The sequence below is a fragment of the Grus americana genome, chromosome 16 (genome assembly GCF_028858705.1).
Source record: "Grus americana isolate bGruAme1 chromosome 16, bGruAme1.mat, whole genome shotgun sequence".
NCBI lineage: Eukaryota > Metazoa > Chordata > Aves > Gruiformes > Gruidae > Grus > Grus americana.
In genome coordinates this window covers 13,228,434-13,240,721 of record NC_072867.1, presented here as the reverse complement: position 1 = coordinate 13,240,721, position 12,288 = coordinate 13,228,434, and the positions used below count along the sequence as shown (strand labels likewise).

Below are 12,288 nucleotides of genomic sequence, written 5' to 3'. Positions count from 1 at the left end.
GTATTATTTAATGGAGAAAAAAAATCAATGTAGTTAAGTACATTTTGTGCAACAACTGAAAACCAAACACTGATTAGTAAGTCAACTCTAAATGTATGTAGAATTGATGTGATTGATTTGGTAATGTTAAAAGCTCGAGGAAAAAGTGGAGTTAAATACTTTCAGTTCAAATTATTGAAGGAATTATCAACTTAGGGAATTATTTGGTTTGATATGTGATTACATTGTCCCTGTAGATCTTGTTTCTTGTTAGGAAGTCATGGGTGTACTGGAGACTCACTGCTTTGTGTTGCATAATCACAGCTGATAATACCCCAAGGAGCAAAATTATCTTCCAGTTGAATACTGTGTTGGTGCTGGAGTGAACACATTTACTTCTCTGCAGTGAACAGCCGTCCACCTGCATTTCTTTTCATGACCTTCTGCTGTATTTAATCTTCTTAAGATCTCTTAAGACAGTGTATTTCTTGTTAACCCCTCACTGCTAGGTCAGAGTGGTGTTTTGGGAACCTGTGTCAGGTTTGTGCATTCACTAGGGATGATTCTGTGGGAGCAATGTGGGTGTCACAGAGCACAGGAATGGAAATGTAACTTTCTAAACAATTTCACTTGTCACTGTCTCCCACTGTGAATCTCTGATTTGTGACTCTCTTCTCCTGGGGGCTTTAATCATGGAGCAAGATCAGAGTCCCATTTCCTGTTGTTCTGTGGGAACACAGAATCTGTCAGCAGTCCCTGCTCAGCTTATGAACTACATGTTACATTGACCTTTGTGGTGTTCCCCATCACAACCTGTGCTCTTGCTCTGTGTAAGTCCAGATTTACTGGGCTGGAAGTCTAAAAAGGCAAAAGAGTGAAAAAAATACTGTTCCCTGCTTAAGGAAATCAGACTGATCGCAGCTGTTCTGTAAGGGCCTGCTGTACCGGGGCATGCAGTACATTTTTGTTGCAACATCCTTGGCATTTGTATTTTCATAAGAAGTGGTGAATACTGGAAACAGGACAGGCCAAAGAGTTTGCAGGAATCACATTGAGGAAGTACAGGAAGGGACCTTTAAGATGACAAACTTTGACTTTCATAATGTTTAGGTTTGTTCATTTTGTTTCAAGAGTGATTCATTAACAGCTTATGTGACATCTAACATTTAGTACAAAAATTAAAACACCCTGCAGATATTTTCAGAGGTGAATGGAGTCTGGCTCAGTTTATTTGCTTTGTGGTATGTTGGCCAGTGCAGATGTTTAAAAAGTATATTGAAAGTCAGAGCTTAGTAACTATATGTACGTGATTTTCTAGTCAACAGTGACTTGCTGTAATAAAACCTAAAGTTGGCACCTTGCTGCTGCTTCCTAGACCTAATGAGAAAAGTAAGCAAAAAGGGAAAATAAGGTTGTTCTTTCCAGGTTAAAAGTAGCCTGGGTGAGTGCAATCTATTTATTATGAATGCTCTTTGAGAACACATCTTTTGCCAGTGAATAATTTGCATTTTTGCAGATGTATGTTCCTGTCCTTAAAAATGTTCTGATGCCTATTGAATGAATACTACTGATTAATACTTGATTCCCATTAAAAAGAAGAGCTTGGTACAGCATAAGAGGAACTTGAAAAGCAAAAAACATAATTATTAGTGAAAACTCTTCTCCTAAAATTGCTTCATATTCTTTTTCTTCCAGAATTAGTTGTTTGTGCTAGACTCTGCTTATGTTGCAACGCATAATTTCTGACTGGTTGTTTTACTCTTCTTTCCTCAGAGGAAGGCAAAGAAGAAATAGTGAAAGTTACTTTTGAAGAATTGAGACAAGCTGTAGCTTTGTATGCTGCAGCCATGAGGAAGATGGGAGTAAAAGTAGGAGACAGAGTTGTGGGTGAGTAACTTTTTCTTTTAAAGGACAACAGGTGAAATTTGCTTGACATATGCAAGTGAGTAGTCAAGGTTATAGAAGCATGAATATGAAATACTATTTCACAGAAACATTCTAAAGAAAAGGCTCTTATGCTGCTATATTTACATTTGTAAGAAATATGCTTCTAGAGGGAAGAAACCTGGATTAGCCTGCAAGTTCTCTAGCACTGGAGGGGGAAGGAAAATACCTCATTCATAGCTTCACTAAGGTCTGCTTCATAGGCAGTCTGTGGAAGCAGAAGCGATGGCGACTTTGCATCTAGCTGAGCTTTGACTCCCAAGGTCTGGCAGATTCACACGGGGGCAATCTTGGAAACAATGGTCCCAGGTTGGTGGTTCTGGTGCCAGCTGGCAGTGACTGACCCTGTTACCCCTGTGGGTAACACGGTGCGCTGTGAATTGCAGTTCTGGAGGAATGGACTTGTACTACCTTCTGCCACCAGCACTTTTGGGAGTCATGACTTCCAGAATGGCAGTAGTGAACAGCAGATGAGCAGTAACTTTTCCAGTCATACCAATGGAGAGCTTAGTAGTTAGAACCCTGTGATCCTTCCAGTAACTCACAAAAATTTCTAGAGCAATATTTCCTCTCATAAGTGTCATGCGGATTTTTCTATATAAACAGTTTTTTGTCTTGTGAACAGCTTGTACAGTATATAGGCTAGGCATAGAAAAGAGTTGCTGGCCTCAGTCCATTTATTTCTAAACTGCTGGTTTTGATCTTCCAGTTAGGCTGCTTCATCTCTGTACTTCATGTGCTCTAACATATGCTTTTTAGTTTTGTCAGTGTGGTGCAAGTCAAAACTAATATCCTTGAAGCTGCTTCACTCCTACCTGGTAGTTCTGCTGATGTGCATATCCATCTTACTACTGGACTCACATGTTCTTTGAGCAATACTTGGCCATTATCCTAAGTATGTGTAAATTCTTACATGATGCAAACCCACAGTGATGAAACTATTTGTTTTGTTTTCTGTGTGTTACAAACCCAAACTCGAACCCATATATTCATAAACAGAAGGGTACACATTATTATATTTGTTAAACCCACAAATAGACCTGCAAATGTAAAATATACTTAAGAATATATTTATATGCTCATACTTCATGCATATGGTATGAGTATTCCATGGAACTGGTAACTCAACATTTAATTATCACAGTTGGTGGTTTGTTTTTTTACATAGAATCAGAGCTAAATCCTTAATTGGGTATGAACTATCCAGCAAAGTCGGGAAGGTTTGTTTGAATGAAGAGTAAGTTAAGGTGCTCTAATTTTGCCTCCATTTTCAGTCTTAACACTGTCACGTTCATACCTGGCAACTTGTTGAGGAGCAACAGCCTCTGTCTGAAACCAAACTAATGAATAGGACAACTTATGCTCCCCAAAGTTTGAGGATTTAGAACTTAAGTGTAGTGTTTCTTACTACCTGTCCTCTGATGTGTACATTAAATGGTAAAAGCAGGTGGCATGTATTTTAGAGTTGCCCCAAAGACATTGGTAAAACAATAATTATGTATATAACTAGAAACTTGGACATCATGAAACTGAAGTCCTAGTCAGGTTTTTGTTGACCCCTTTTAATGGTGCTTTAAATCATTGTGAAGCACACAGAATACATTCTTTCTTGACTTTGGCAATGAAATTTCTCTTGATATGTACAAAACAAATTCAAATGCTCTGTTTGGTAGACTACTTGTGGGAATTTAATATGCTATTCCTTACTGTTTTATAAGTAAAAAGTCACAACAGAGCTCAAAACAATTCTTCCATGTGTATTGCCGGTTGTGCTAAACTGAAGGATTAAATCTTCTGCATAAGTAGCAAAAAGGGCATGCTGTACCGGTTTCAGACCCCATAATATGATGAAATGTGTTGTGGGAAAGTGATGGACAATACAGAAGAGTAATTACTGGACATGCTTCCATATTTTGTGTGAATGAAAAATGTGTGAACATGCTATGATGGGAGAAGGCAGTAGCTGTAAACTTGTGAGTAGTAACAGCAGCAGCTTTGGTGTGTTCCTGTGAGTAGAAACCTGCTGTTCTTTGCTGCTGTCCTAATTCTCAGATTAAAGTCCATTTTTTTTGACTTTGCATATTGATGTCAGCTAAATGAAAGGCTTTTGATCTCCAAGAAGAAAATATTGCTCACTAGGGTAAGAGATGTAATACTAATGTTTAAGTATGACCAGGTGCAGTCAGGTTTAGTGGGAACATTCATTCTGAATTAAGATTAAAGAATTTTATCTATGTGAGATTGTTTTGTGTCAAGGTGCAAATTAAAGTCCTGTTCATAAGCTGGTGATTGGTGCTAGAACACTTTTAATCAACACCATTTAAAATACAGCGTTTGGGAAGAGAAGATAAAATATGATGCTGGTTTGTGCTCATCTTGTGAGCCGTTCTTACTGAGGTATGCTATGCAGGAGAAATATGCTCTGTAGCTGGAGAAAAAGTGCTACTGAAATACAGTCAGTGGTGCAAATAATTAAGCTAATAATGCTATTATTGTGATAATTTTAATAATTCCTTTTAGTTAATGACAGTATTTTGCTTAGGACAACTGGAGGCTGGCTGACTCTTGAATCTTGTTTGTTGTTCTGGCAGCTGGTTGACCTCTGTACTAAATAAATTAAAAACCACAGCTGATAACTTTAAAAAACAAGATTGTATGAATAAAATAGTATGCTTTAGATACTGCTTATTTATACAGGGTTTTTACATGCTTGCGGAAGGTACAATTCCAAGTTTCTGTTGAAAATTCATCCCTAATGTTAGGGCTTCCTTCCACATAAAGGGTAGGATTTTAACAGTGCACTTTAACGTCCTGTTCTTGGGAGAGAAAATGTGTGCCTTGACTCCAATGGGAAGCCTGGAAGGATTTTTAGTGATTTCAAGAGGCACAAATTGCAGTCTCTGGCTATCTGGTGGTGTCACTGTTTAAAAAAACCAAAACAACCAAATAAAAACTACCCCAAAACAAACAAAAAGGGACTTGATATTGAAAATATGAGGAAAAACATTGTTTGGATCCCAGCTCCCTAAACCTGTGCAGTTAAGCCACCATCATTTGAGTAAGCTGCAGCCCTGTGTTTTCCCTTGGCCTTTTTATACATTTCCTGAGCAAAAGTTTCCTGTCTGGCACTTCCACAGCCGAGACCTTTCTGCCCAGCTGCTGTAGGTACCAAGGAGCATGCTGGGCCCTGTGAGCATTTCAATTGCTTGAGCACTTCTTTACGAGCAGTTATAGTTGTGGAAACAGGCTTGCATTGTGCTTGGAGCCCTTACAAAGCCCTTTACTTTTGATAACAGAAGAGATTAATGAATTTAGGCAACCTCTTTGTTTCCTTAAAATTCCCCTGATCCTAGACTCCTGATTCTGACAGATTGCTTTGCCTTGGGCAGCAGCCCATATCTAGGGAGAGCTTTCCTGTGAAAGAAATCAACTATTTATATACATGTATATTTTTAAATTGGGTCTCAACTTTTCATGTGTTTTTCCCCTGTGCCAGAGGATATTGGCAGTCCTTGGAAGAGCTAAACTGTAACATCACAGTCAGAGGTTGCATCTGCAGGCTTTTCTCAAAATCCCAAATTGAAATGGGGGAGAGATGTTAAGTGTTGGGTGGGAAAATTTGAGTCAAACATCTACTTGTGGTACCAAAGATCGGGCTCTCCAAAGCTTGCCAAAATCCCCTGGGAACTAATTTGTTCCAAAATTTACAGCAGATGGCAGGAGGAAGAGTGATTCTTCATGTGGCTTATAGCAATAATACAGGGCATGCTTTTACAGCTTCTGAAAAGTCAGGTTTTAAATAGAAAGGAGATTAATTTTATTATAGTTGCCTAACACCTAGTCAGCCTGCCAGATTCTGATGCCTTTTGTTGCCACGTTCTCTTAAAATCACTTAAAATCTCTAGCTGTTAAAATTATACACAAGACCATTAACATTGTTTTCTTGTGAATGTCATCTCCATGCTTTGCTGCTTCTAAGACAGGACTATTTTAACTTTTCATTGTACTTAACATATCTCCTAGCTTGTTCAATACAATTTATGGCTACATCATGACAGTAATAGTATGTTAAAGTTGGAGGTAGGTGAATGTGGGTGGACAAGCAGCGATGTCAGCACTTTTTCAGCTTGATTGCATCCTAGTCTTCCTTTTCCATCACTAAGGAGATAGCGCTTAATAGTAAACATAATTGAAGCAGATGTGTGGTGAAACATGTCTCTTCTAAAAATGTCTTGCAAAACTGTCAATGATGCTTGAACAGTTGGAAGAAACGGATATGATACCTAATCCAAGCTACACAAATCAAATGTGAAGTACTCGTGGTCTCTCACTGGCCATCTGTTTGGCAAGTAACAATGACTGCAGCAGGAATAAAATAAAACTGGGAGTATCTGCGGTTTTTCATCTCTGGATAGGTTGCCTCTATTATATCCCTGTGGCCAGCTTTGTTCTATTATAAGTCAGCAGTTAAAAACAAACTAATCTTCCTCGTGTGTTCACACAAAAAATCCTCAACAAAACATCAATGAATTACATTGTTTAAAGCTGGTATTTTATCTATAGTAATTGTATTAGCCTTAGTTGCTTACGTGGGTTTTAAAGCTAGCTTTGTAAGAAGATTAGCATGTTACTAATAGTCTCAGGCCACAGTAATGTTAGGTAGGATGACCACTTTAAACTCCTACAGGAGTATGAAATGCTATATTAACATCAAAAAGAGAACCTGGAAGTCTGGTTTTCAAATTGTCTCTTCTGTTTGAGAGCTGGTGTAGATCAATAGTATAAGCCATTCAGAGGCTATTTCAGTTGCAGCTCTGTACTTTTCTTCATTCTGATGCATTTGTTCAAGGCTCAAACTAAATCTTTGACGCAGGGTCCGAGTTTGGTTTTGTTTTAGTCAGATGACTGAAGTGTTTGGATGCCTCTGTTTTTGAATACACATTTATTCTACTTTATGAAGGCATTAGATCTTTGCAGGGATTGTATTCTCAGCACTCTGAGAAATGAGACTTTTGACATAGTTTTCAGCATGATTATACCAGAAAATTTGGGACTATAGTCTTCCTTCTGTTGGTACTGTAGTGTAAATGAACAAATCCAAGTTTAATTTCAGTGTATGCTAGATTAAGTAAATAGCAACTGACAGAAAATGCTGTCCTGAGCAGATCAGGCTGTAAGTGCCTCTTTAAAAAAAAAAAAAAAAACAAACCATACAGTGTTTTTAAGATATCACTTGTCCTGCTTAGATTTGTCACAGGTTTTATGTCCAAGTAAAGCTTTTATTTCTTTGTGCTTATGGAGATTTTATACATAGTTATGAGTCAGGAAGTGTGCTGCAAGGTCCCTTGGTATGACATACTCTGAATTCCTAGTTGCTGGGTTCCCAACTCCTGTGTTTTGAGCCCTCTATTCAATTGCTTTCTAGTTCACCCAAAGAGGGTATGAAGATCTTCCTCTTTCTAGTGACAGAAGGTAGCTTCCATCTTTCATACCAGCTTCAAAAAAAAGGGTAAGTTAAGATAGAGAAGTCCCTTCTGTAGACTTACCCTTGTTGACGAATGCTAGTTTTGATCCTTAGCTGAAATATCATATCAGGGAACATGGAGGCACTAGCTAAATATATGAACAAACATATGATAAATATTTAAATTAGCTGTAAATGGATCACTGTTCTGTGACCACTGATGTGAATCCAGCTAAAAACGTTGGGTTTTTCATGCTCTTTGTCAGCAACATTCCTGTTTACCAAGTTCTAGACACTTACGACCTGTGTCAGCCTACTGAATGCTTTGAGGTGTCCCTTGATATCTCAAGGGGCACAGTCAAATGCAGGGGGTTTTACATACGTGACAGTTGCTGTAATTGGTTTGCAGAATCTCTGATGTGAGACAGAGAAATAATTTTTTTTCTGATAATCCAGTGTTAATCTGAAAGACTGACAGGAGAAGTAGCTTGTCTGAGTCGAGAGTAGCAGCATGGGTTCTTACATTGCTATGTTTGGAGGATCTGGGGTAAAGATACAGAAATGCAGAGTAAGCTGCCTCGCACGTTTCATACCTTTTGGCAGTTTTGGCTGATATCCTCTAAAACTCAAACACCACCTCAAAGCCAACTAACAGTAATGATTTAATTGTCTGGCTCAATAATAATAAGCAGAGACTTGTGTTCTTGCCTTTGGGGCTTTTGTAGGAGTGGTGAGGAAGAGAACTTGCTTATAATAGAACTGATGCTTGTAAGCTATGGCAAGGTAATAACTGCTGCAAAACATGAAGAGACATCTTTTAGTTTCCATTGTATTCTGGCCCGCTGATAACCCCATCCAAGAAATGCTCAGTGGAAACATTTGTCATAAATTAAAAAAAAGAACTGTTTCCATCACAGAAAATGACATTTTAGTCTGTTCTGGCTCATATATTTCAAATTTCAAATTATTGTTCAGGGAGGAAGATCTCATAAAGAAAAATAACTAAAATTTTGGGATACCGTACCTTGTATCATAAACCTTGACTCTAAGAGAAAAATAGCAAATAATGCCTTTATGGGCATGAGGTTTTGCTGCACTTAATGTACTTAAGAACTTCACTGAACAAACCACCACAAGCTGTAGGCAGTTCTAGGGTGTAACTTATATCTTAACATGGTATAAGCTTTTTATTCACAGTTGTGTTTTTTCTAGAAGTTGCTGGGCATAAGTTATGATGCTGTTTTCAAAGCTGCTGTTTCCAAAAGCACAGCACTGTACAGATTAATTGATGTGATGAAGCTGGTTTAAGAAACAGATTCCACTGATTTTGAATTGTGAAGAAGAATCTCAGTCTTAATTTAAAGACTTACTCTTAAAGTCAACTTTTTACAGACTTGGATAAAAAGATAGATTTTCAAGGTGTGTAGACAAACTGGCAAAAATCAAGCTCAGTACCTTCCTACTTGATAAAATTAAGACATGCTATTAAGATCTGTGATCTTAGTTCTTGTCCTGAAAAGTGCATCCATAAATAGGTTTCTTTGCAAAAAGTGCCTTGCACTAGTGAGGTTTTGCTGTCCAGTAGATACTTGTGGAGCACCTGCAACTTGCATTGAAGTGCAAGATCTGTCAGTGCTCACTAGTTTTGTTAAACAGGTTGGAAAGCATTTTCATTGCCATTTAAGCTTGCTTTCAAATACCAAATTCTAATTAGATGTGCAAGTAGTGCAATTAGGCCTGTCATATGCGTTTTTTAAGTACTCGAACATCTTTAAGTTGCTTAAAAAGGATGAGCTGAAACTTTAGGTCTTTGATCTACTTCAGTGTAGTTTGTGAATTTCAGTTGCATGTTTTAATTTGTGGGTTGGATTCAGATCAGTTGAGAGTCAATCTCAGTCACCCAGCACCTTCTGGAGAGTTGGTCAAATTGAGCCCATTGAAAAATCTAACTTTCTTGATATTAATTTCTTTTGTATGCCTTGATAAAGTGTATTTAAATCTCGAAATCTTGCTGCAGGCTAATGAGATAAACCTGAGGTTACATTTGTGTGGGACTGTTCCAGGCTTGTCCCACTGTACCATTCCCTTATCAGCTGAGACACTGGTTTTGCTTGTTTGTGTTTAAGATTCTGGCAGTGCCTACCAGACAAAGTTTAGCTTTGTAAAGCTGAACCTCTGCTTTTGAACTGAGTGTTTATAATCTTTCCTTCCAGATACTCATTCCTTCTAATGGTTATGTTTCTATGGACCTATTCTATTCTTCTGCATGGTGCTGTATCCTTTGTAGATACAAAAGCTGATAAAACTATTTTTATGAATAGAATTATTTCTAATTCCTTGTGTAACTGATTTTACTTCAAATGATAACATTATGATTGCATGGAGATAAAGGATGCTTCAGTCTCGGATTTTTCATTTTTTTATCGGTTTAAACTGGCTATTGTATAGATTATATTTCTGTAAGCTTTGATATTTTTTAGTTTTCTTCCATCTTTAACTGTTCAAATTCTGCCATAGGTTATTTACCTAACAGCATTCATGCGGTGGAAGCAATGCTGGCTGCTGCAAGTATTGGTGCTATCTGGAGTTCAACATCACCAGACTTTGGCATTAATGTGAGTAGCCTCATTTCGTGTTGCAGAAAAGCTATCTTGTGTTTCAGACAAATGTGAAGGTGATAAGTGGCAGATAGTCTCTTCACTTTAGTCTTACTGCCACCTCCTGGCACAGCCAAGTACACCAACTTTTTTTTCTAGCTACCACGAACGACGAAACCTCATGCTTTCAGTTGTCAATAATGACTTTCAGCATAGTAATTTGCGTGTCTTTAGCTAACTCTCTGTTGGGGTATTTTCAGGCAGAATCCATAATCTTGGTGAGCTTTTACTATAATAAATGTGCAGATGAGCAGCAGTGCAACAGAGTTGTCTGGGGCTTGGCCCTTCCTGCCCAAATCTTTCCCCAGGCTGCTTAGCCACACTCCAGTTCCTCTGCCAAAGCAGTCCCTTCCTCTGCCTCCTGTGTGGGTAAACTGAGCAACACCCCACTTGGTCTTTTCCAGAAAGCTTTATTTTTGCCACCAATGTGATGAATTTCAAGCTAATACTGCTAACCTGTTCAACTCTTTTTAATGTAGACATAAATGCTGTGCGTAAAATATAGTAAAAATTATCATGATATCCAGCCAGACGTTAGTTTGCCCTGGAAGCTTTGGGAATATATTCTGCTTTCTTTGGAGTCTTCAGCACACATCATAAGCAGCAACAGATACAAATCACTTGTAAAATGGGGTGTTGAGCCTTTTTTCTATCTAAAAGTTTGCATGAAAGCATTTGGAGAATGTACTGCTTGTGCATTGCAGGACACAGAAAATACCAAAGTTTTTAGGTAATAAATAGCCTCAATCTCAGTGTTTAACCCCAGTAGCTGGTTAAATGTATGGGCCTGTCATCTCTGGATTAGCGCTAGAGGGCAGCAGCATTCCACTTTCTTACACTTGAGGATGTCTCACTGGGAAAAAAATGATTAAAAAAATCATTACAGCATGTAATGATCAATCTGTTCTACAAATATTTTCTGCTTGCTCAGAAAATGATAGTATGGAGTATTTTCTTTGCAATGTGATTTGATCTTTCATCTGGGGGAAGATTGTTCATTTTGCTTGTGTTACAAGGTACTGGTATGTTTTCTGTCCTTGTTGATGTGCTGTTATTTTCAGTGACCAGCTTTAGTTTTTTTAATGAAATCTAGCCTTGGAGCAACAGTGCCATTGATATTTATTCTCCTTTGGCTTGGCAGCATGTGTTGGCATGAATTCAAACCCTAAAATCTTGAGGGACATCAGCAGAGGTCCTCAGGGATATTGGCTTCCACCCTAAGGAAAAGATATTCCTCTTTCTGTGCAGTTGCATTAGTCTTGTTAACATAAATGAAGATTTTGTTTGTGTTTTGGGAAATAATGTAGTGTTTTCAACACTTCAAACCCAATTGTGTATATATGTTTGTGAAGCTTAGAAATGTCACTTCTCAGAACTGCCTACACATCACAGGCTCTGAATGCCATACGTCCAAAGACTTTGCAAGTGTTCAGGAAGTCTGCTGTCAGAGAACCAGTGAGCTCCCTCCCACGCAGAATGCCACTCTTGGCAGCTTTTGCTTCATTTCTCTAGTCCCTGTTATTCATTTACGTATATTAATAGGAAAGTAGTTCTTTGTGGCCTGTGCATAATAAATTGTTGGATATGTAAGTTTAAAAAGGGGCTTTGCTCTTAGAACTATGTGAGAAACCTTTTGCGCCCTAGCAAAGTCAGTGCGGCTCCATTCATGGGACCCTGCACAATTTTTAGTTCTGGATTTGAGGCTCATAGAGTAGAATGAGCCATATCTGGTATACCTGAGCTTTTCACGAAAGCAATTCTTTGCTGAGCCATCTGGTTGGATTAAAGTTCCAGTGTAGCAATTACATGTTCCATCTGTTTGTATTGCCTTTGTATCATATCAGGCTGCCCTGTGGGATTTGATCCTGCCAGTGCTAATGAATCCAACTGGGTGTGTTAGCAGGATTAGTAAGACCCTGAGAATTGTAGTCATCTCTGTTTCTGACTCACCTCTCTTCAGATTTGATTCTTCTGTTAGAGTACCCTTAGTCCTCTCATTGGTGTTAATTTTGAAACATCAGGCAGCGTGGATATGGGGTGTGTATGTTCTGTGCTTGGCATGAATGTGTATACACACACACAGACAGGTGTGCCATGTGTAATTTGGCTGCTTGGTCTGTTCTTTGAAAATGGTACAAAGAAGCAGACATGATAATGTACCTAGGAAATCAGATTTCTTGCTTTCTTAGTGCCTTAGAGGGTAACAATAATGTATTAATTAAATCTACATTTCTGAGTTTGTTA

At 38.3% G+C, this 12,288-nt stretch overlaps 1 protein-coding gene across 1 annotated transcript in view; it reads left to right on the top strand.

Annotated features, from left to right (window-relative positions):
• The window catches only part of AACS (acetoacetyl-CoA synthetase), a 42,735-nt gene that overhangs the window by 9,843 nt on the left and 20,604 nt on the right, over positions 1-12,288 (top strand). The window contains exons 4-5 of the mRNA XM_054844575.1: positions 1,753-1,866; positions 9,905-10,002. Coding sequence (XP_054700550.1) covers positions 1,753-1,866; positions 9,905-10,002 — 212 coding nt within the window. The remainder of the gene's footprint in view (positions 1-1,752; positions 1,867-9,904; positions 10,003-12,288) is intronic.